Source organism: Aptenodytes patagonicus, chromosome 24 (genome assembly GCF_965638725.1).
Source record: "Aptenodytes patagonicus chromosome 24, bAptPat1.pri.cur, whole genome shotgun sequence".
In the NCBI taxonomy this organism is placed as follows: domain Eukaryota; kingdom Metazoa; phylum Chordata; class Aves; order Sphenisciformes; family Spheniscidae; genus Aptenodytes; species Aptenodytes patagonicus.
Window position 1 is genome coordinate 5,634,517 of NC_134972.1, and position 24,793 is coordinate 5,659,309.

The 24,793-nt window shown below is 44.3% G+C and overlaps 1 protein-coding gene across 1 annotated transcript in view; it reads left to right on the top strand.

Moving 5' to 3' along the window:
* The window catches only part of ANTXR1 (ANTXR cell adhesion molecule 1), a 105,771-nt gene extending 89,892 nt beyond the window's left edge, over nt 1-15,879 (top strand). The window contains exon 18 of the mRNA XM_076358871.1: nt 15,607-15,879. Coding sequence (XP_076214986.1) covers nt 15,607-15,879 — 273 coding nt within the window. The remainder of the gene's footprint in view (nt 1-15,606) is intronic.
* The last annotated feature ends 8,914 nt before the right edge of the window (nt 15,880-24,793 follow it).

Sequence of the window (24,793 nt, forward strand, 5' to 3'; positions counted from 1 at the left end):
CTGCACATTTACACACAGACACCTAGATGCTCCCCCAGCCATGTGTTTCTGGTGTAGGGTTTGCCAGCACTAAAGATTAACCAGTGGGGTAGAGCTAGAAGAGTCATTTTGGCAGTGGTGAGCTCAGCTATAAATTCCTGTGGCCTCTCCATGTGATTCCAAATAGCTCCTTTGGACCAGGCAGCGTGGACCAGGGGCACAGCAGGGACAGACTTGGTCCTCACCAGGTTACAAAATCTTCTGCCACAAGTCTGCGGACTTTCATAGCTGTCCACTGGCAAATTTGGATTTGATCCTGTTCTACTGGGAAGCGTAGGTAAAGGACTGCTCTACCCAGCTTGTCAGCAAAGGGGGCCCATCAGAGCTGGTATTGACAACTCCAAGCCAGTCGTGTGGCTTTAAAGCGGAGGCACAGATGGTTTGAAACTTCAGCCCTGATGCACTGGTGTAAACCAATCCTGGCCAGTCGCGGAAGACAGGAAGCTTCAGGCAGTCAGATGCAGGGCTTTGAGGTATTGCTGCACAAGGCAGGGCAGCTTCAGTTTTCCAGCTTTTTCCTGACTGCCTAACTTCATCCCAATGCCATCCTTTCACAGGGTGCTGCGGTGCATGCTATCTGCTGTGCCACAGGGGACCAGGCCACCCGTCACTCCTATCCCAGGTCCTCTGCAGGAATGCTAGGCAACAGAGGCTGGGCTGGGTGCTCTGGTTCACCTACCCGGCAGTCACCCAGAGGAGTTTCAGACTAACTAGCTCAGTTTCAATCATACCGTGCAGCCACTCAGTGTAGACTTCACGACACAAGCTGAATAAATACTTCAGAGTTACTTAGCAGCAAACTAGCATGCCCATGCTGCCAGCTACGTACAAACTGCCAGCCATAGCAGTCTTTGCAGCAAGGATGTGCCCTGGGAATGAGAGAACCAGTGATTAGCAAAGCATCCTACAGTTACCAGCAGCCTCAAACAGAGCCACCAGATTAAGAACCCAACACATGGTGCATTCTCAGGCTAGATAAATATTCAAACCCTTGCAGGCAAAATTTATGGCTAGTAAAGAGGAGCCTGAAATTTGCGGACCGTATGATATTTCTAAAAGATACAAGGAGGAGCTGTTTTGAAAGCAATTTGTACCTCCTTCCTTCTCTTTCCTGAAGAAAAGAAGGAAGCAGATTTCAGAGTCTTGGTGTTGTCGAATGGGCACCTTAATTCACCCACTGGTCAACATAAAAAAGTGAAGCCAGATGAAAAATAACTGAAAGGCATCTCTGTTTGCTTTGGAGCCTGAAAAGGAATGGGACTTAATCCCAGGGTTACATCATTTTCATATATAAGCAATCCCTTGCTATAATCAGTTACTTTATCCACTGCCAGCACATTAGCTGAGCTGTTCAAAAAGATCACTTGCGTAGAATGAAACATGGATTTAGCTTCAAACACTGTGTTGACTAATTGTTACTGTTTATCTGCTGTAACCCACGCAGCTTCCTAGGTACTATACAAATTGTCAAGAAAGACGTCCCCTGCCCTGAAGTTCTCATTAGTCTGAAACAAGACATTGGTTCAAGGGTAGTGACTAATAAATTTGCGATTTATATACACTGTAGCGGATAATGTGGGGACTGATGCTTAAGATTCCAGCGTGTGTGACCTCAGACAATCCCTTCTTTTTGCCTTTTGTCTGTTCATGCCCTGAACCCTTTAATCAAGGTTGAGATGCCTTGTACTAGGACTGTTTCTTCACTGCAAAAGGTACAATTATAGAAATAACTGACTAGTAAGTGCTGGATAGAGGGTTAGATATTTCTGGACAACAGAGAGCTGAGACCTCTTCAAGGAGAACTGCCAGAAAGGATGCCTGCCCATAGTGTGGCAGCAGCTTGAACCAGAGTCTTACCTGGCTTTGACCACTATAGCTCTGTGAAAGGTCAGATTGGTATCAGCAACAGGTCCTGATCAGCATGTTGTTATATCTGCAACAACTGGCCACGTGCCTGTCTGCATTTGCAAGAACAAACCATGAGGTGAACTTTGGTCTGGTTTGCAGAAGGCTTTTAAAAATGCATCTTTTATCCCAAAGCAAAAGGAAAAGAGAGGGATGCTCAGGACCTGTTTTGAAGTGCACCCAGAGAGGCTGAGATGCACAAAAAGGTTGTGAAACTTTTTTTTGGAGTTAAACCTGGAAATGGTTTGAGGTTACCAACAGACACAGATGTTTCCAATAAGGCAAGGAAGTCAGAGTCACATGGGATTCCTGTGGTCTTCTCACATTTTCGAGAGACTAGGTTTGCATTCTTGTCAGCATTAATGAGGTTATTTTTACATTTGAAACATCATCAGATAGGGGTGATGTAAAAACATATATATTTGCTAAAAAACTTTATCGCTTTTATCATGGAGTAATGGAATGCTTATTTGTGCAAATTACTCACTAAGCACAGGATCCAAATAATTAGTGTCTCTTCAAAGTGTCAGTTGCATTTCCTTGATAAACATCGTTCTGTCAGGAATTTATGGGGAGATTATTAAAATGTGTTTCAAGCTCAGACTTCGCCAGGAACATCTCAATCTGGGAGCAAACTATATTTTAAATTTTTATTGCATTAATTGCATTTTCATTTTGTGTTTATATAGGTAAATATAGATATAGATGGGTGTAAACATGGAGATTCAGGGTTTGGAGGTTCAGGTCTGTACATTTTAGACCTGTATGGTGCTCAGATAGTTTAAAGTACAAGTCCAGCAATGTTTCTTACATGGTGTGCCAGAGTTAATTTTTCTTTTGCAAGCTGAGGTGTTACAAGAAGAAACTCAGTGGGAACTGGGAGCTAACTTTGCCAAGTCTGTCCACACACCATCTTTGGCATCTGTGCCAGGAGTTTACCTGTTTCAGCAGACCATGATTCTCAGTTTGTGGGACAGCCCCCCCTGAGAGCTCCTAGCTGAGTGGGCAGTCATCATTGTGTCTAAAAAATGCAGAGGAAACAAGCAGCCTGAATCGTTACCATGTTACAGTAAAATTTTTCTTCTCTGTCCGTTCTTATGCTTTGAAAAACCTGAAAAATCTTTAATCTGCTGTACATAATTGGGTGTTTCACAGAGGAGATTAGCATTGGCTGCTGTGCCATTTGAGGAATGTGAGTGTCTTTTTATTTCTGGCAAATTCAAACACTCAGAAAACGAAGTCTCCTTTCCGTGACTTTCCCTGTCTTGTGGAGAAAGCTGTGTACTTGCAAAGACCTATCTGGGAAATAACTAGTCATCTCTCACTGCCCACACAGTGCTGAAATGGAAGGAAATTAAATCTAAACTAAAAAGAGAGGGGCAGTGCTGCCACATAGCCTGGGGCCTTGCTCCTTGTTCATTATAGTGGTGTATTCATATGCTCCAGGCATCAGCTTAAATCAAACCCATTGTGCCAGGTGCTGTACAGGTGTAAAATAAAACCAGAATCTCAGCCTTGTTTGAGGCAAGGAGCAAGAACAAGTATAGACAGATATAGTGAGAAACACTGAGACAATGTGGCAGTACTAATTTATCTGAATGCTGAACAGTGGCTCTATAACACCAGCTGGAATAATCTGTTGATGTAGTTCAAATCTTCCTTTAACCACAAGGAACAACTCTTCTTGTTAGTTCATTCTCCCTCAGCCCATCTCCCATGCAGCTTCCAAAGAAGGAGCAGGGCAGAGTTCCAGCCAAAACTGAATGTATGTGTGCCTGCATGTGTGTTAGAGCCCGGAGCAGGCACTGCCTCAGGAGACCAGGCTATAGGAGGGGGAGAGTGCAAAACTCTTGCTGGGTTAGAGCAATACTCTTCTGGACTAGTGGGACAGGGAATTAGACTGTCAGGTGTGTCTAACTGTGCAAAACTTGCAGAATATGTTTTTGTTTGCCAGAGGACAGATGTCTAGGTGCAAGTACTTAAATGGTGATGTGGGTTTCTCCATCTAACTCAGTACTACCTCCCCTCTTGATGCAAAGGCAGGTGCTTGTGTTTCCATTCCGGTTCCTCTTCCCCTCCCATCCTCCCTAGCCCCAAGCACACAACTGCATTTTGCTCCTCTGAGAAGCTATACAAAACAGGGTTTGTCTGGATTTTAGTACACCACTGAAACAATCACAAGTGCTGAGCTTTACTGTAAAGTGTGATTTGAATTGAGGCAAGAAATTACCCTACTTAAGTGTTGACTTGAGATTTCCAGAGCAGTGAGGGACTGGGCAGGCTCTCTGCTCGGAGGATATTCTTGCATGGGGCTTATGGAAAGGGCAGCCTTCAGTATAATGAGCTGAGAAACAAAAGGGGTTCCTAGTTTGTTTTAAAGAGCAGAAGGCAAAACAAGCCAATGGAACAACATAGTTCAAACTTTCCTCTGTATGGAGTGAGTAGTTCTGCAGCTGTGGGGTGAGTGAAATAACTATTGGAGTAAAACCCTTACTGGAGCAGTGCAATGATAATAAAGCTATGCTATGGGGGTCGAATTGCAGAACCCAGGAGACAAGATGCAGAGGAGTGTCTAAGTATGTAAATTCTTACAGAAAACATTGCAAATTTGTTCAGTAGGTGTTTAGGTTCTTAGAAATCAGTAAAAACATAGGAAGTGAAACTCCTATAACAGAAAGAATAGGATTTTGATGCACAGATAATCACCTTGTGATAGATGTCTAGAAAACCCATCTCTCCCATGCATGTTTCTTGCTGAATGAATGTAGGTGTTGCATTTGTGTTGTGTTTTCCTCTTGCAGCTTCCAGCAGTGGGCTGGACTTATTCTCCTTATCCTTATGGGAAAGCAAGGTCGTTGTTTCCTGTGGGAGTGCAATAAATTCCTAAAAATAAGCAGCAGCCCCAGCTGAAAAATTTGGACTGTGTCTGGGTCCATCTGCACCGAGAACTTGTGAGGGGAACCCTAGGTCTTACATCAGCTATCAGAGGGCCCTCAGGGATTTGATAGGCATGCAAAGCCACCCAGAAACAAAAGCACCGACAACAGATGCTTTACCTGTAGTCCAAGGCACAGAAAGGGTTGACTTAAACTACAGCTTAATTCAATCCTTGGCTCTCCCTGGTCAGGCCCCCATCCTCGATGTGAAAGAATGTGATACCTGCAGCTCCCTGGGCAAATATCCTGCACAAAGTGCAAAAAGAGCAAACAGCATCAGATTGAAGATTTAGGATGGAAGTTGTGAAGGCAAAGGCACAGTGGATCTAGGAGTGGGACAGTCGGTAGAGTGGCTCACGCCATATCAATGTATCACAAAACAGACAGGTTGAAGCATAACATTGGTGGTGTTAGAGCCGCACCTCTCTGGTCAACCGTCCCTGGCATCACACGTGTAAGTCCTAATAACTGCAGGGCCCTGCTTCCTGATCTGTTTTTGTTAATACACATACCAATTCCAAACATGTAAGTGGTATTTCAGAAGAGCCATAAAGAGACACGGTGGTGCATGGCAGGGCAGCAACCACCCTGTGTGGGTGGCTAGTGTAACTCCAGCTGGCCTTGTGCTGCTTTATGTAATGCTGTTCTGTTGCCAGGGCTTCAGCTCTCCCTCTTACCTCTGCTGTAATTGGTGTCCCACTGAAACCTGCAGGTACTGTGCTGTGTGTGCCGCCCCTTGCCCAAGGCAAGTGGTTACGCAAAGCCCTGTCTCTTTCAAAGAGGAGTGCAGGACTCTACCAGTAATGAAGACCCCCTTCCTGTATGTCCCTACAAGCAGTAGGCACCTATACTTGGTAAATCATGGCCTACATCCCACCCCGTACCACTAGCGACTTACAGACCATGGGGAGCACAAAGGCAATTTATTTCAGCATTAGCACCAATGATTGGTTGTCAGCCATTGGCAGGTTCATGAGGAACTGTAAAGCCCATTAAATATTGCTGGCACACAGGAATACTGTTTTTAACTTAAGGCTGCATTGTTAGAGCTATATCAAAAAATACAGAAGGAATGTAGCAGTTAGCCTGGGTCTTTGCTTGGAGTGCACAAATCCAATGAAAACGTCCCCAAAGCTGTAATTATTTGTTCATAATTGGATACTGAGGAGCAAATTCTGCCACACAAACCTCCAGTGAGTTCACTGAAAGTCACGAAATCTGTTTCATTGTAGAGTAGCCAAGATGAATGGTAATATGGGGAAGGCTAGGTATTACTAATTAACTATGAATATCACAAAGCACATGAGCAAAATCTATCACCGTGGAAAGTCCTCTGAGTCCTCTCTTTCTTTTAATTAGGAGTCTATTTTAGAGATGAGGAAATTCAGATTGAAGGTAATTGTCTAATTTTACACTATGCTGTTTCACAGTGTCATGAATAGAAACCTCCTCCTGAAACGAAGAACAGAAACCAGGAGAAATGATTTCAAATTCTCCTGCTTTAAACACTAGACCACGTTCCCTTTTCAGACCTGAGAATAAAACCAGTCGTGTGGACTCCCAAGTCACCCCACACACACCAGTACCTTGCTGTGTTGCTACTTGCTTGATGATTCTTCTTTCTGCAGACTCAAAAACGCACAGGCGCTAATAAGGAGCTATTGTTTAACCTATCATTAAGTCTAACCTAGCAGGTTCCTGTTGATAGGCTGCAGAGCTTAAGAACAAAACTGTAACCTTTCAGCACATACTATTGCTGTGTGGTTTTCCATTAACAGCCATGGAAAAGTTAACTTAAACATTAGCTCTTTTTCCTGGAACTAACAGCTCCAAAGCCAAAAACCCAGTGATCTGCTCATCAGCTTGCAGGACTACTGCAAAGCAGACTGCTCGTTACTGTAAAAACAAAGCACAGAGCTGGCTCTTGAGCTGCCGGACCTCTGTTTCTGAAGCAGGGAGTAGCCAGCTCATAAAAGGGAGTGTCCAAGTCATATCTCGATCCAGGGCAAAATTTCCCCTAGACAGAATTACAAGGTTATGCCTTTGACATTGATGGTCAGAGATCTGCCTTAGAAGCCGAGGCAAATCTAGCAAACAGGGATTGCAGGGATGGGAATTATTTCTCACTAAATACTGGTAGGACAATGTTCAGCGGACAGTAATTCCCGTTTCCTTGAGCCATTAGCACTGCCCTGCACAGGGTAATTTTCCTGAGTCATGTAACGTGAAAACAGCTATTGAGTTGTGTTCTTCCTGCGTTCACATCATGGAAGATCCTGTCCTGAACCATGCCCTGTCTTCTTTGCCCAAAGGCAAATTGCATCCAGAGAGATCCTCCCCAGATCACCAATTTCTGCAGGCTGCAAGGTCCTGCAGGCTCTTTCTTCCTCTAGAGCGATGTTTACCACTGCCCTTGATTAGTTGTTCCAGTTATCACTGCCAAAAGAATGTGTTTCATTTTTCATTTGAATTTTTCTCTCTTTTCCTCATACACTGTAGACTTTGTTATTCAACCTCCAGATGAAAGATTACAATCCTGTGTGAGGCAGTCTTTGATGTGTCACTCAGCATTTCTCCAAGACTAGCTACCTCTTTCCAGAAAGACAATGGGAAGAATGACCAGATCTTCCTGGAAATGACACCCATCCCACAGCATAAATAAGCCAAAACTAGCTCCTGCAAAAGTAATCAGGCCTGTTTGCTGACATACAAATGCCCGCTCATCACTGAAAGAGCCACGCTCCTGAACTCTGGCATGAGCCAAAGATTGAGGCTATTAAGCTCATTCCCACGCTTGAATTTGGCAAGGTAGAAGCCTGTATCATCTTGTTTCACTTTTTGTAGGAGTTTGCTCTGAATGTTTTTTCAGTAGGTTCCCCAGCTGGTTCAGTCCTGCATAATGTAGTTACAACTATCAAGAACCAGAGGCTGGCAGAGCAATGGGTATTATCTGGGTTGTGGTAGGTCTGAAGAGCCAGGCTCAGACGAGAAGTTGTGAGTAAGCTTATAAGCAAGATTTCAACTGGAGGTTGAATTGGCAGAACCACTCTTTGTACTGTAGGGCCCTCAGATACACAGTGCTATATACACAGGTACATGTGAGCTTTAGTCATAAGCCAACATGACTGAGCTGATACTCTAAATAAGCTCTTACTTATTTCAAATTCTTTGAAAGATCTACAAAAACTGCAATACTTCATGGTGTTTAAAGTAGTTTCCTCTATTCTTGAATGTATGCTGCTTTTGGTTTGCTTGAACAGAACAGGATCATATAAATACAAATACAAACCATTGCTTTAACATCTGAATAGACCAAACCATATCAAGGCATCAAAGAAAGGTAGTTTTTCAGCTTCTTTTTTCCTTCTGAATTTAGACCAGATGCTTGTCTGCAGTGTAGGAAACTGCCTCTGATAAAATTGGAGTTCAGCGGCCATGTGTAAGATCACTTGTCACTAGTTTTGATAATGTGTTTATCATTCTCATTTGGGGTAAATCCCACCTCCTTACTGGCTCCAGAAGGAAATACTGTTTTGTACCACTCTGTTCCTGGGAGTTAGAAAGTCAAATCTAGCATGGCGTGTAGTACTGAGACCCGACAGAAAACTCTGGATCTTGCTCCAAACTTTATCACTCTGCAGTATGTTTCACAAGGTCTTTTAAGGTAAACCATAACAGTCCATAGTTTTCAGTGCTGCCTCTGCAATAAGAGACCAGGTTATTAGAACCCTGTTGGAGTGATAATCTTACCAATGGAAGAGTTCCTCTTAATTTTGGGAGAAAATAGGTCAAGCCTCCAATTTATTATTTATTGAGTGGCCAAGGTGGCAAGAATGCCTTGGGAACGGTAGGTTTTATGAGCAACGCTGAGTTCTAGGCTCTGTATTTAGTAATGAGACACAGATGGGAATGGTTTTGTTGCAGTGATGTTTTATCACGAAATGAGACAGTTTTAATAGTTGTTCAGTGACTAACAGATACAGAGGTAGCCATATAATTAGCGTGCTTGCTGCAGGAGGCAGTGTTTCCTGGCATTACCAAGCATACTCAACACAGACTGATCTCACTGAGAGAGGCTGGCTAACAAAGCCCAGAAGCTAGTTAACAGTTTCCTAAAAGTGTCTCCAGACACCCTTGTGTGATTTAAAAGGCAGCACGCTGCCAGCTCAGGTCGTGCAAGCAGGGATATTTCAAGCTCGCAGAATCCTACCACATAGCAGAAGCCGCCTGGTATTTTGGGGGTTATCTTGACAGGGGTTCAGAACAGCAAAACCCCCTGGGAATCCAAGAGCTCCCCGACCAATGCTGTTCCCAAATGATAAAATGTTGGTGAGAAGCCGATATTGATTATTCTCACCCTGGCCTTTTCCCAGTATCACCTTTGTCCAGGCACAAAGGGATGCATTTTTGGAAAGAGGTTTTGTAAAGTACCCTATGCAAAGACCACTTCCACAAGAGGGGATCCACACCACGTTGACTATAGGCAATTTTTCTCTGTAGCCACAGGAGAGGCAGCATGAGCTGTCTGTGCCACTTGGCTCTCGCAGGCTGCAGACAGGCAAACTGCCAGTTTACCGCCTTCCTCTCCCTGTGGGGCTCAGAGCTGCTATCAGATTCACTGTGACTCTCCACTCTGTATTCCTCCTTCTCTTCCCCACTCATCACCCTCACAGATGTTTGCGGAAATTTCATGCCTGGACTGAGTTCAAATCAAGCACCCGGGATCTTTGGTAGGGAGTGTTTGGCTTGGAGAATTTAGTGTTAGTTTCTCACATCCATGTATGTGCTTTGCTTTTAAAGTAGCTACAGTTTAGTAAATCATGTCTTTGCAGAGACTAGTGGTAACTCTTACATATATTTAATGTTTGCCTGTTATTCATTTGGCCAGTATCTCCTACAAGTTTTTGTGCATGCTTGATTCAGAATCAGGTATTAAATCACAAGTTAATTTTTACATTTCTTTTTTTTCTCTCTCTTTTTTTTCCTTTTCTCTTTCTTTCTCTTTTCTTTATTTCCGTATTTCTTTTTATTTCTCTCTCCTCTTTCTCATAACAACAGGGTAAGCCAGGATATTGTTTATGGAAAGTTTGAATTACTAAAGACCCATACAAAACAACATTAAGAATCATATCTTTTCCAGTGCCTCTTTTTAAACCCAGGAGCTCAGAAGCCAGTCCCAGTGTTTTATGATCTTAAAATGTTGATATTTTTCCAGGTATTAATTCCAGCTTGATAGGAAACCAAGAGAAACAGAAACATTTTTCATCTTCACTTCAGAAAAATGTGCTCCATCTTCCTCTGTTAAAGAGATATCTTTTCAGTACCGTGGAGGGCATGCCACTGCTCTGGGACCAACTTCCCTTTCCTAAATTACCTTTCCGCTGTGCCGTCTGTGAGCCTCACCCTGAACAGCTGGAACCACAGAGAGCAGGGCTGAAATGAAACAAAGAAAAAAGCTTCCTCCTAGTTTGAGTCCTGCTGTGATGGGGTCCAGAGAGCTAGCTGGTTAGAGAAAAAAGAAATACTGCAGTGTCCCAAGAGAAAGGTCCATCCTCCCCGCAGCTGGATTCAACGTGCTGAATCCCTATCAATGTCTCTGTGCAGGTCATTGTGCACTGTGCTCTAAGTGACAGTCCCTCTCCCAGTTAGTTTCCAGACTCAGATAAAAGCAGAAAGAGAGGCAGGAGGAGGTGGGAAGTGGCTTGGGCAAGGCTGTGGAGTTCCTAGGAAATGCCACATCTTGGCTGAGGCATCTGCTGCTCTTTGCGCCTCTGCTTGCCACGTCCGTGTCCAAGACACAAATGCTCCAGCTCGCTCTCTTGAATGCTCAACAACTGCCACCCTGTGCTATGACCTCAGTAGCCTAATGTCCCCCTCACCCCACATCCCACCCTTCTCTTTCAACCCTGGCAGCTCTCCTCAATCAACCAGATGTGAAGAACAAAAGGAAAAGCTTGGATCAAGTGTGCAACCCTACGGCACTCTGCATGCAAAGAGCTCGCAGGGCGAGGCCCATGGTCAGAGGAGACGAGCCTCCCACGGCTGAGTGCTTTGTTGTCCTAAAAGCAGTGCTGCCTGCCTTCATCCCTAAGATAATTAGCTGCTGAAGGTGAAAGAGCAAGGCAACTCCAAGCAGAATTCATTATGCATATGCCTGCGAGCAGTACTCTCTAGAAAAACAACATAAAACGTGAGAGTGAATTGCCCTCACTGATTTTGCTGATTCCACTAAATTTCAGATCTAATAATGTCTCCATATTGCTTCAATTGTCTCTTCTGAGGCACAGCTGTGACTCTCCCCCCTGAAGCGTTGTGGCTGCAGAAAGGGAAATAAAACCTAGCCAAGGCGTTCAACACCGCAGCCTTTTAATATCAGCCTGTTCCCTATGTTCATACATTCTGTATCTCCAACTACTGTCTCCCTGCTAGAAAGACTGATAGAATTGGCTCCTCTTATTCTCAAAGCTGTGGTATAATCTGGTTAAGGAGTTTTTTCTCCTGGGATGAAAGGTGACTTCTGTTTAAGGATCCAAAGTAGCATTTAGTGGAAATGGGTTCATTTCCTGCCTCCTGGATGTTCTGCCACCATCTTCCACATCCACCCCATCTAAATTTGGACACCTAAATGAGGTGATAAACCTTGGTGGATAGCCAAGAGGGGCTGCTAGCTGGTGGCCTTTGAGACCCTCCTAAAATCACAGTCATGTGAAGGTCTGTATGTTTCCACTGATTGTAGAGAGATCCTGCACTCCTCTTACTTGTAGTACCTCAGACACTCACTCTGCTTTTGCATCCAGATGCCAAGGCTGAACAAGGCATTTGAGCCCATTTATTTAGAGGGTCTGTTATTGCTCTGGTCAACTTCTGTTATCTGTGGGATGAACTGAACTGTGCTGGCAATGGAGAGCCCTGTAAAAGCTTGAATGGATGGGTGATTAGCCAGCCAACTTGATCTTCATCCAGACAGTTTTCCAGATAAAACAGCACTGAACCATGGAGTAGGTCGATGATGCTGGTGTTTTATTTTTCTATTGCAATTGCATGGTACAAAGCCCAGCTGTGAATCAGGGCCCCCGTCTGGTAAGTGCAGGTGGGAAAACACATCTCTTGCCATGCATTTCAGAGAAAGCTGGGTCTTCTGGAGCTCTAGGATTACTTGTTTGTGGTCAAACTCTGGCTAGCACAACCTCTGCACTTTTGTGTCTGTTACGTATTCCTAGATACAAGATAGCTGTTTAACATCCAGCTTTTTGGTAGCTCTCTTCCTCCTGGGTCTGATTTGCATTTGTACCCAGAGCACTAGTAAAACATTTTCTGCCTCTCATGTGCAGTGGCATAGTAATTTGTTTCCTGAATATCTCCTTGTCATTCAATCTGACAATTCTCCTCCTCTAGGAGATGTTGGCTTCTCCATCTCCTCCGAGGCAGTATAGCTGCCAAAGTCCATCTCAGTCCATCTGGACTGAAAACTCCTATCTGGCATTCTCCCCCCCCCCCCATATGCATGGATGAAAGAAATGTCAAGAAATGAAACACAAGAACTCCCTTGGTCTGTCAGTTCACGTGAAAGGAGGAGAAAGCCTCAACTGTGTATCTGCCCTTCACACATGTTGGATGCCCTGCAGAATTACCCATTGCACAGTAGTAGAAAGTGTTGCCAAACGGGTCACTGTCAATTCACTGCAGAGCAGCTGACCCAGACAGCAAAGGAAATAGGAGGGGATAGGGAATGGCATGCTTGAGCAGAGAAGAAGGCGCACTCTATCCTGTTTTAAGGGGAAGAAGGTTTGAACTCTGAAGTTAGACCAGCATAATGCACAAGGGAATGGGGAAGAGGTATCTGATGAGTACAGCTACATGCTGTGCTAGCTCTGGGTCAAGTCTGGCTCTCGTGTCTGCACTCCCGTGCTGTCTGTTCTCTGGTCTGCATCTGAGTGGCTTATGCTCAGACTGCAGTCTGACTACTTGTTCAAACCAGACAGCATGTCCAACAAGCCCATGTTAAAGCACTGTTATCAAGGATAGCGGAGATTTAATCATGTTTGAAAACAGAACTCTAATTTCAAAGCAACCCTATTACTGGAGAAAAAGAGTTATCATTAGTCATGGATATAAGCAGTAGTTCATGGACACAGGCTCACTAGATCATAGCTGACTACAAAAACTAGTGTAAACATAGTGCAGCTATATGTTGGTATGAATTGCTAGCACCTTTTTTATGATAATGGCACTGCTGTTCTATCCAAGCCAGTTTTCATCAACAAGAAGTCAAATCTTTGCCAGTCCACAGGATGCACACGATGTACTCTCTTACCATTTTGGACAGTGCCTTGAGCATTGCCGTGAGTACTAGATGGTTTTTAGTCCTCAAGCCCTGCCCCGGCCCAAACCCCAAAGATTTCTGAGCCTCAGTGCACCCTCTCGAATGCTCTTAGGGCGGTGCTCAGTTCCATTTGGATCAGCAGCACCATAACCTCACCCCTGGAGCATCCAGACAGAGTATCTCTCCACACAAAAACAATCACAACTTTTTGTTCTCTGGCTGGGATTCCTGGACTGCTGCTTTTTGTTCGGGTTTATTTTATTCTCAACATAAATAAAGAAAACAAAACTAGTGCAAGTAATAGTCTGAAACTACTAAAGTTGCATTGCAGGAGACGTGGAACTAGAACAAGGAAAACATAGTCATGGGGGGGGGTCTGAGTAGAATTGGTTAATCTTGGGTTCAGACTTCCACTCACTCAGCAGGCCTGCCCCACAATATTTACTTAAAAGCACAGCAAAGTGCATTAAAACAACATTAAAGCAGAGACACCAGCCCACAAAGAGCAAACAGAACCAGGGACGCTCTGAGATGAGACAACGGTGTGCTTATTTCAGGCTTTCCTCTGCCTATCAGATGGTGCCCCCTTTTTGGCCAGCACCGGAGATGCTGGGATGCTGTGGAGGGAGCATAGTGTTTCTGGTCAGGGGCATTGCCCACTCTGGCACTTCATTTTGTATTGGCATTTTGTCCTGCACAAGGGATGGAGAATATGTACCTGCTGCACAGATGCTAATGGTAGCACAGTGTACGGAGCAGTGGTCAAGCCTCTCCTCCCTTTTCCCCTCTGTGTTGTCGTGCTGTAAGGACAAGCCTTAACTGAGAGAGCATTAATCCTCAAGGAGGGGCATTACCATGGGCGTATTCATGACCTTTACGTGGGTCTCTGCTCTGCCCCGAAGTCTGATTCCTCGAGGAGAGCCTGCGTTGAAGCCAGAGGTTCTTCCTGCTGACAGAAGGCCAGGCCGAGCCATGCAGAGGGGGTTCAGCTGCCACCGTGCTCAGAGCAGCCCTGAGGTGATGCTCTCATTTTGAACTTGATGCAGTTCAAGGCGCTGTAAAATCTTTGTTTTCCTTAAATAACCTTTGCTTGCAGCTGTGGGCTGCTCTGCATACTTCATTGCTTCAGCGAGGAATCCACTTTCCTCTGCTGAACGGCTAAGGCTCAGACAGATGTTTCTTCATATCCACAGAGCATGATGATATAATTGGCAGAGCTCTTGGAGAGGAGCTGTCTGTGTCTCTTTATGTGTCAGCCCCTTCCACACCAGCTTCTTCTCATCTCTGTCAAATCCTTCTCCAGCGCCTTTCTGCTTTTCTACCAGCATCTTCCTTACTTCACTTTGGATCCCTCTTTTGCAGAGCATTTGTCCATAGGCTGGGTACAGCAGGGAAAAGATACAGAGCCATGCAGAGGATTCAAAGTGGCTGATCTACTCCAGCCTGCATGGGCTCGATGCTCCAATGCTCCATTTGGCATTTTTTCACCAGGAAAAACATTTACTTTGGGAGAGGAAAGAAGAAAACGGAAAATAAGCTCACGCTCACAAATCCAAAAACAAAGTACGGACTCAGAAATCCTCTAGTGCCTTTTTGGGTGATTTCATATCTAAAAGAATGAATCCATAATACAATAGTGCTGATTCTGACATTTGAGTATTTACAGTGGGATCTTTCACAGGTGGAACTTAGGAGAGAAAGAAAAGAACAGCTTGGAGGGCAAAGGTTTTGTTTAAAAATGTACAACAAACTGTATCTTAGCACCGAAGAGCGAGAAAAGCAGTTTATTGGCTTCTCAAGAGCGCTAGAATATCAAGACATCCTAATGAAGAATGGATGTATTTCAGGAAAAGTTCTGAGCAAGAAACTGTCTTAGTTAAACAAATCTTTCCTTTTGCCTGGTTGGTAAATGATTAGAAATAGGAGACAAAAGCCAGGTATTTGAAGGGGAGAGAGGATCCAAAGGTGCAAAGTCCAGATTTCATGCTGGTTTAAGTTTAAGACTGAGGTCTGGGAAGAGGCATCTGTAGAGGCAGGGACCACGGGTCATGCACTGACCCAGGCACCAGCTCTGAAGAATAGGAACAACTCTTGCCAGCTCTCGCAGCTTCAGTATGACTTGAAGTACTTGATGCTCTGTTTAAAGATCCTGGAGTCAGAAAAGAGTATGAGAGGATTGCATCCTCCTTCACTACAAAAGCTGTTGTTAGGGTTTTACCTCTTGGTTGCTTGGCACAGGACTTGCTCTTATAACATCCGTCTCTGAGAAAGAGAGGGAACAAAGCGGTGTGCCCAGGAGTACTTAAACTGACATCAGATTTGCACACAGGAAGGTATCTCAGCTGCGATGCCATTGCCTCGATCAGTAACTGTGCTTTTCCACTTTGTTCTCTTTTGTTATAGGGCCGTTGCATCAATTTCACCAGAGTGAAGAACACAGAGGCCCCACCCAAATACCCGCTCAACAACGCATACCCTCCGTCATCTCCACCTCCAGCACCCATCTACAACCCCCCGCCCCCAGCTCCAATCTATACCCCGCCTCCACCCAGCTCACCCACACCCCACACTCCATCCCCGTCCTCCACACTCCCACCACTCCCCCCACCGCCCCAAGCCCCACCACCCAACCGGGCCCCCCCTCCATCTCGGCCCCCACCCCGCCCAACAGTCTAGGGGGTCAGCCTTGCTCCCGTCTCTTCCACAAGCGTTTGAGAGGCTTTTTCAGCAGTACTGTATCACATCCATCTTCTGGGGGGGGTGGGGGGGGCTAGAGGAAGCCGGACCGTTTTTGAAATGGGTGACAACAGAACGAACGACTTTGTAGTCGTCTTTCTCCTTTAGTTTTCTTTTATTTTTAAAATCCCTTGTGCATCAGTGCCACCAAACTATCGAAGCAAGAAAAGCCAAGAGACTGCAGGAACAAGGCAAATAACTTGAGTTCCACTTCAGCAAGGCTCTCCCCTCTCTTTGTCCCCGACACTTCCCTGTGTCTTATCATGGTGATTCCAGGATACATTGAAAAAAAAGGAATGAATAACTACAGCAAGCTCTCTGGAAAGGCAATTCTCCCCAGGGAAGGACTGCAAAAGACTCTTCCAAGTGCAGACATCCCAGCTAGCTACCTGGAGACAACTGCACAAACTTCATGGTACAAGGCTCAAGGTATGACAGAAAGCTGATCACATCTCACTCACGTGCCAGCTGCCAAGCAAATAATGACAACAGCAGGTCTGCAAGTACAGAAACCCTTGTAAGTCTGAAAAGTCTGAAAAGAATTGATGACAGGCAGCTGTTCCCAAGGACCATGAATTGGAGAAGGGAAGGTATTGTCATCTCGGAGAAAGGGTAGGTCGCTGGTGTCTGGATTTGCGTATGTTGGTATGTGGAAGTGCAGGTGAATGAAAATGGAGTGCCACTAGGAAAACAAATTACATGGAAAAATAAACCAGTCAGTATGTCACAAGGCTTTGACCCCATCCCCTGAGGACAAGGAATAACTGACGACAGGTCAGCCTTCAGCGCTCCCAGTGGGACAGAGGAGTTCATAAAAATTGAGCAAAGGAATCTGGGAAAGGTATGGTTGACAGAAGAGTCTTTGCATTCAGTTTAGACTAATTATGTCCATCTAGTTAATAGCTCTGCAGTTCAGCAGTGTAATTTAATGCTGGTTTCCATTTTAAAAGGAAAGTTTCTGAATATAAACAAGAGGTTAGGTGTATCAGTTTCTCTAAATCCAGTCTGCTTGGGCTCCTTGTTATTGTCAGTTTGAAATGGTTGCCACTGATGCGTTTCTGTTTTTTCTGTAAATTGCATTCTTTTGCCCTAGAAATGTTTCCACATGGATTTTTATTTTTTGTTTTCCTTTCCTGAATAAGTAGCAGATGCCTTCCAAACTCATAGTGAAGAAGAGCCAGTGTGCTTACTCACTCTTGTCAACTCTCAACAACATCACTTCTATTAGCAGTTGTTGACTAAGGCAAAAATCAACACACCGGACATGCAAGATGGGAATCAGTCTTCCAAGAAATGCACTGGCTGCATTTCTCCATGCTTTCTCCTCGCCTTCATGGGACCCCCACCATATTCCACAATATTACGTATGCACATGTTTTATCCTATAGCAAAACTTCTGAGCACCTGCCTTTGCAACACAGTGCTAGAAATAGGTGAGATCACTCAGCACTTCAGTCAAACCTCTGGCTCTCTTAATTTACTGTCAGGATCAGTTCTCACAAAAGGACTCTCTCTCTGGAAATTACGAAGTCATAAGAGGTAAACCGTCTTTGTAGCTGCAGTTCTATGAATATCTAAGGGTTCTCATAATCATGTAATTTTTTACCAGATAAAGAAATGCTTTGCCAAGTACTTACTTCAGTGCTGTTGGAAATACTAATTCTAGCTTTTCTAGCAAAAAAGAAAAAAGGAAAAAGAAAAAAAATGCTCAAGGAGGAAAAGGAACAGACGAAAAAGACTCAGTGGAGACTTGACCTGGGACCCTTTTGGTAAGGACATTTGTGAATGAACCTTTACCATGAGACTCAGAGTCAGTCTAACTGGCATTCACCAGCCTTACTCACCGCTAGGTCAGTATGTCATCTATTAGATGAGATAAATACATCAATCACGATGGATCTGAAGACTCAATCTACAGCCAAGGCTGGCTGTTCTGCAAAAAGGCTGATTAATTCACCCACAACACTGTTTTGTCTGCAGGCAGCACAGAGCAGTCCCCAATTAGGAGCAAAACCAACAGGTTTGCTACCCGCTATGTCAGATTGTATCAGCTACAGGCCATGGTTAGTTCAACAAGACGACTTTGTGATTGTCAGGTGGGAGTGGGAAGCTTTTAACACCCTGACACAAGTTTGGTTGGACTCCCTCTTGTGATGGATGGGATCTAGTTAAATAGCTGTTTGATTTGGTTTCATGATGAAAGTGTAAAAACTGGGAATAGTGTAATACAGGATCAATAGCTATTTCTCTTAACAGATCCTCAGTATTTCAAAAAAGTCTGGAAAGGAAATTGATTTTCAACAATACGGCATTGAGATTTTTTTTTTTTTAAAGTGTCAGTTAACCAATAAATCTAAACCTACTGCTGGGGAAAAAAATAAAAGCAGTGTATACTCCATGACTAAAGCTAACTTCCTGCAGATGTATATAGAAATTTTCATTCTCCCCAAACTAAGGGGAAAAAAAACCCTACAGTATTAAAGAAGCAAAATAAAACCTAGATCAGGCTAGAAAAATCAAAATTTTAAAATACCCCCTATGTAATCATCCAGTTTATGAATAAAAAACAAACTCCAAATTTTTTGTTGTACATATTGTTACTGCATGCTTACCATATGTTAGATGGAAGCATTTCCTATCCATTGTGGATAAAAGAACATTTTTCAAGTTGTAGTAAATTATTATAAAGCCAATGACATTTCATGGCATGTTATCGTATCAAGCTGTGCTTGTTGTATTTTTTTCTTTATGGTTGTATTGCTTTTTTATAAATGTACAAATATTTCCTGTAGTGACGAACACCTATTTTACATAGCATTAATTGAAGCCCTAGAGCTCCAGACTGTACACTCCCTTGATCCATTGGCAAAGATCCATTTTGCACATCGATCCAGGGTGGGATATGGCCAGAGCGCAGTGGGTAGAGAAATGGAACGGCTGTGGGGTAGCTGGATGCCGAAGCAGAGCACCCATGCTGCTGCCAGTGAATTGGTTTTGGTGGAACCTTGCTAACGATCTCAGAAAAATTAGAGCACGTTTGGTGGCGGACTTTGTACCTGATCTTGTATTTAGGATCAGCCGAAATGTGGCTGCTAAAATGGCTTCCCAAAAGTACCGCGTGTGCTTTTAAAAATCATACTCCTTTTATGCCAGTCCCTAAAGATTAACTTAGGAACTTAATGTAAGGCAATCAAGAGTGAAAATTTGGTCCTGAATTTCAATCAGCTTCCACTGACAGTTAATGCTATGTAAATGAGGTTGAATTAGCTGGTGTACCATATACTGATATATGGTACCCTATGTATTCTCTGTCTATAAAACTTTCCTAGAAACACATTACACAGGCTATCAATCCACACTAGCCAATTTTTAAGTAAACATTCATTATAGATCAAAAGGAGTTGAGTGGCACTACATCTGCTCTGCAATTTCAAAAGACTTCAGCAGGTCTCACTGTTTACCAGTTGCACATGCTCCTACATAGGCTGGTCTAAACAGCAATAAACAGATGTCTGATGGCATTAAATAAACAGTTGTTTCATTTGCTCTAAATAGGTCACTTTGATTACTCCCGTTGTTTTTCATTCATGCAAAACTTTCTGTCAGTGTGTCTTGCAGCCTCAAAGGACTAAGCAGCTGCATTTGACAAGGATTCAGATTTTTTTTTTTTAATTGCTAAAATGTTACAAATTGTTGCTGGCTGTATTTTGAAGCATTCACCCACATGAACTTTGTGGTCATCCAAATTCTCTCTCTACTCCTTGGTGTGTGAAGGCATCTTCTGTCACTGTTTATTTTGTGGAAGGGGGGGAATGTCTGGCTTCTGAGAGCTCTGGCAAGATTTGAGGGTAACCCGTTGGTAACATTGCCTTATATGTGGTGCTGATGCAGCAAAGGAAAAGAAACAAGCCTTCTGTTTTGATGTTGAATTACATTTTGTCAGTTCAGCCAGTGCTGTGCAATGATGTTTTACTCCCTCTGTTTGTTGCATGTGTCATTTGTTAAATTCAGTCATTACTCTTGCTGACCTTGATGTTATTATTAAAGAACTACACAAATTTGTGTTGGGCTCCATAAGATTCATTGACTAGGCAAAGTGAACGAAGCAGGAGGCAGGGGAATCCTGGGCAGCAAGTTTTCTCATAAAACCGGCTTTCCGTCATCCTGGAGAACTCAAACTTGGTGATTTTCTTCCCAGGAGCCCAGAGCACTTCTGCCTGGCACAAAAGCTATTTTCATTCGGATGTGACACAGCCTAAAGTGTCTGCTCCTCTGCTGATACCCAGAGCCTCACCTTCCAAACGCAGGGTAACTTCTCATTTCGCACAGCTAACTCGGCAACCTTTAACAAAGGCATCCTTTAACAAAGCATAACAACTACGAGAAATAACTAAGCATGTTCCCTCTCATATTTGCTGATAGCCCTTCTTTCTTCCTCTCTGCTTAACTGTCACTAACTCATCTGGATTCTGATATGGTTGGAATATTTTTTTCCACAAAGAAGATTAACAGGGCATGAAGAAGTTCAGCCTCAACACCCTGCCCTCTTTCAGCAAAGCATGCAAGCCCAGGCTTTTTAGCTTCCTCTGAAAATGTGAGCAAGCAGTTTCCTCAGCACATCAAACCTTGCAAGTCTAGGCTCAGTCTGGATTTTTCTTGCTGTGTTTTATTTAAACCAAACTTGTATCTAGTAAATGCAAAGAGGGAAGCCACAGTAGTCAGCAGGTCCTGCTCTCTCGCTCTGAAAAAAAGGTGCTTTTTAAATGGAGACTATCAAAGAAAATCAGTTGCTCTTCCTAGAAGAGGACAGGTGAAAAAAAAATGCAAGGAAAGTTAAACCTCAGCATACCCCAAACTCAGAAGAGATGATGCAAACCTACCAAGCCTTGATGGTAGCTCTGGGTCTTTCAGGGCATGCACTTACACAGAACTGGCTGTGCAGCTAGACTTTGCATAAAGTCCCATCGCTACATTGAGGGGAAAAAATGAGGAAAAACACTCTAGCGAGACCCAGGCAGGTTTGTTTGCCCTTTCAGTCAGCTGCCAGCCCTGCTGCCTCAGGAAACTGTCCACTCCCTGAGCCTGTTCCCTGCTCAGGGAACCGCATTGTGCTACCATCACGGCAGACTTCATCACCATACATGCAACAGGACAAAATTTCCCCAGACAGAACATTTTTTGGAGCAAAGTTGCTCCAGAGCAAGGACATGCAGACACGAGGCTGCTAAGCAGCCCTGAGCATGTGGCCACCCCTCCATCTTGGGCTTGGTCCTAATTAGCTACCTGTCTCCCTCAACAAGCCCCACCTGGGAGCAGGTCTGAGTTCCAGAGCTGGGCTGCCGAGGGAGGGAATGGGGGGCTTTGTGGTTGCGTGAGGTGATCTTGGAATGGCTGGTGACAGAGTGTCTTGGGAGCCAACTTGTCTACAGAGCGGGGAAGTAAAGGAGACCGGAACAGTGCCTGCAGCAGCCAAAATGGTGAGTCCTGGCTGGGCCATTTCCAGCAACTTCTTTTATTTTTGTGTTGAGGTTGCAAGGGAGACAGGCTGCTTTCTCCCAGGCTTTGCACCTCCGGCTAGATGCCGTGCCGGGGTAGACGGTAGTCAGCAGTACCTGCCTTAGCACACAGGTACATGAGTGGGGTGCAGAGAGCAGCCCCTTTCCTGAACAGTGGTTGTGTTTGTGTTGGGGGTCTGCTCACAGGGCTCTCCTTGCAGATGAACCCTGCTTGTTCCTCCAAAGGCTCATCTGGCTTTGGGCAGCTGAGGAGTTCCTTGCTTGGCAGGGAAAGAAATTACTGTTTTTTCTTATTCTGGCAGAGAAAGCCCCGTCTGAGTCATAGGTAAGGTTTTTGTATGGGGGCTGATGGAAACGCCAGGGAGACTCAAAGTGTAGTAGGATCCTCTTTTTGTTGCTAGTGTTGCTGGAGAGTGTAATGCACTTTTTTGAAGAAACAGCTACAAAATAACTTGTAAAAATAACATGAGCTACAGAATAAATCTTGTCAGACACAGACAGTGGTTGAAAGTCTGCAGCACATTGCCAGAACAAACTTATTAAGATTATTTAAATATCATTTAATATTTAAATGCTTTCAAAGGTCCTTCTTGCTAGCAGGGGAAGGTAAAAGGTCCAGAGCACCAGAGAAGGTATTTTCTCATGCCACTAGGTCAGTGTAGATGTTGCCCAAAGTAACATGTCCCTGATAGTGAAGGACTGTCCCCTCCACCGAGGGGATTTCCTGGCTCATGCTGGATGTGGCCTGGAGCTGTAACCTGTGCTGTGCTGCCTTCAGCTGCGATCTCGTATGATCTCATGAGCTAACCATGCTGCAGCCTGAACAGGAATTTTTCTAGTTCTTCACAGACATTAAATCATGGGGCTTTTTCCAGAGCTGGAGGAGTTAATAGGGATGGAGAAACTATAGCGTGCAAAAATACCACAGAGAGCGGAAAACTGAACTTAGCAGATGAGGTAACTTTTACTTGCAAGAAAGCTGGGGATTTCTATATTCCACTTTCCATTCCCATTTAAAATCCTTCCTGGCATATCCTTGAGGCCTGCTGCTGGGTGTGTATGTCTTTAGCTGCTTCTAGAAGATGCTTAGTGCTTATTTCTTCTCGCATGTGAGATCTTGTGGCCTCTTTGTACATCCAGAGCTCACTAGTAGACGGCTAGGAATGGGGGTGTCGGGATCCTTTTTCTAGGTATTTCTTACTCAATGGAAAGTCTCTGGGAAAGTAAAAACCAGGCAGAAATAGAGTATGTCTGCATTCCTTAAATCTGGTTTTGGTGATGGGCGACATGTGAAATGTGAGCATCTTTGGCCTTAGAAAGGTTTGTCTGCCTGTTAGCATTGCCATGTAATATCCTATCTTGCCACTGCTATGACCCGTGTAGGCAAACCTTGAACCATTTTTAAGAAAAGCTGGGAAAAATCCTCTGGGAAAGTGAGATTTTTTTGACTCATCTTGGATCTGCAGTGCCTGAGTTCAGATAAAATTAAAATTTCTGTACATCTGAAAAGCTCCAGACTGGACTGAAGTGGTACGGCTGAGGACAATGCTGGTTTTGTTTCCCAGGTTTTATTTAAGGTAGGGCTCACAAGCACCCTGATGGGCTGTGATACTATAATTTTCAAATGAAAATCAGAAATCAGTGTTCCTTTTCTTCCACTCAGCCGCTTGCATCCTGGTTTGGCCCCAGTGTTCAAATGTTTACCTGTGCTTTTGGCATGGAGTGGGGATCAGAGCAGTGGGGCAGAGCTGGGGAGTCACTGGGAGCAGGGCCAGGGTTCAAGCTAAGCATCGGCAAAGGGATATTTCTTGGGGACAGCAAAGGCGCAGCGGCTGCTGGTTTGGGAAGAGCCCCTGCTACTAATGGAGCCTGATTCCAGGTGTGCTTCTGCTCCTGGGAAACCATAGCAAATCTTGCCGGCACTCAGAGGAGCTGCTGGGAGTGTTTCACAGGGTGCGTTTAATAGAGAGATCGTGTTTCTGGACGGTTCCTTCACCATCCATGGCTGAGCAAAGTGCCTCACCCTCCCTATTCAGAATGGCATAGCAGGCTCTCTGGTAACTACAGCAACGGCAGATGTGGAAAAAAAACTAGGAATGGATCGAAGGTATTTTTAGCTGTCTCTAATGCCGTGCAGCAGCAGGGAGCCAAGGGAGTCAGCATGGGATATATGGGCAGCATTTCCACTGACAGCCAGAAAAGAGCCCACAGGGCAGAACTTGGGATTTTCTGTTTTGATGTGATACACTGTGAATTTGATAGTAGTTACTTTTTTTGGTGTAAGACTAGCGTCTTTGTGTGTGATACACTGTTGGCTTAAAGTAATAGCAATTACAGATGCCTATTTCATAGGCTGTCATGGAAACTGGAGAGATTTGCAGTTGCTAAAAATGTGTTGAAATAACGGTAGTAGCATCAGACAGGTTTTTGTTTGTTTGTTTTAACAGTCCAGCTCAGAAGGTCAAATTCTGAAGTCAGTCTTGCTTGTCTGCCTCTGACTCTGTTCCTGTCTGGGTAGGGATGTGGATGACTTGGACCAGACTGCTCTCCCAGCCTGCTTGAGATAATCTGATGAAAATAATTGGCTCAGAGTGGCTTGCAAAATAAAATAAGTATTATTTTGTTGTTGTTGTTAGAGAATGATGTGGAGGTAAATAACCTGTCAAGGATGAAAGAGGTAGTTGTTGGCAGAGCTATTACTTGCATCCTAGGTGCTTAGGCTCCTAGGACAATAGCCTGTCCTCAAAACATGACAGCAAACCACTGTTTTCTTCCTTTCAGTTGTAGGAGATCTTATAAGCTGCTTTTTCAGGAGAGTGAGTCATTTGCATTGACCCAAATAATGCAGTGAGTTAGAAATGCAGTTTTAATTCTTGCCTGTGACACTGGGTAAACTGAGAGGACACATGGCACCGTCAGTCTTCAGAGGCAACAAAACCAACAAAAGTCCTCAGTAATTTTGTTCCCGGTCCCTCTGGCTTTACAGAGCAATAGGGCTTCCCCAGCTGAGGTCAGTGACATTATGAAATCAGGTTCCCATGCAGTTTCCTTCTCTGTGTGCAAACCAGTCTGGAGGTGCGTCCACAGCAAGAGAAACCATTTATAACGGATGACTGGTGATGCGACCCATTTCCCGGACAGCAGCAATCTGTGTGACCCCAAGGGGCAGCCCCGCATGGATAGGAGCATCCCCTGGGTTTGGGAAAAGCCAGATTTGGAGGTTATAAGGAAGGAAGCTTCTGGACCAGAGTTGTTGGTGGCACTTGTTGCTTCAGAAATAAAATTGGAACTCAGGTGACTGGAATAACAGGTTACAATGAAAGCTTTCTTTTTTTAGT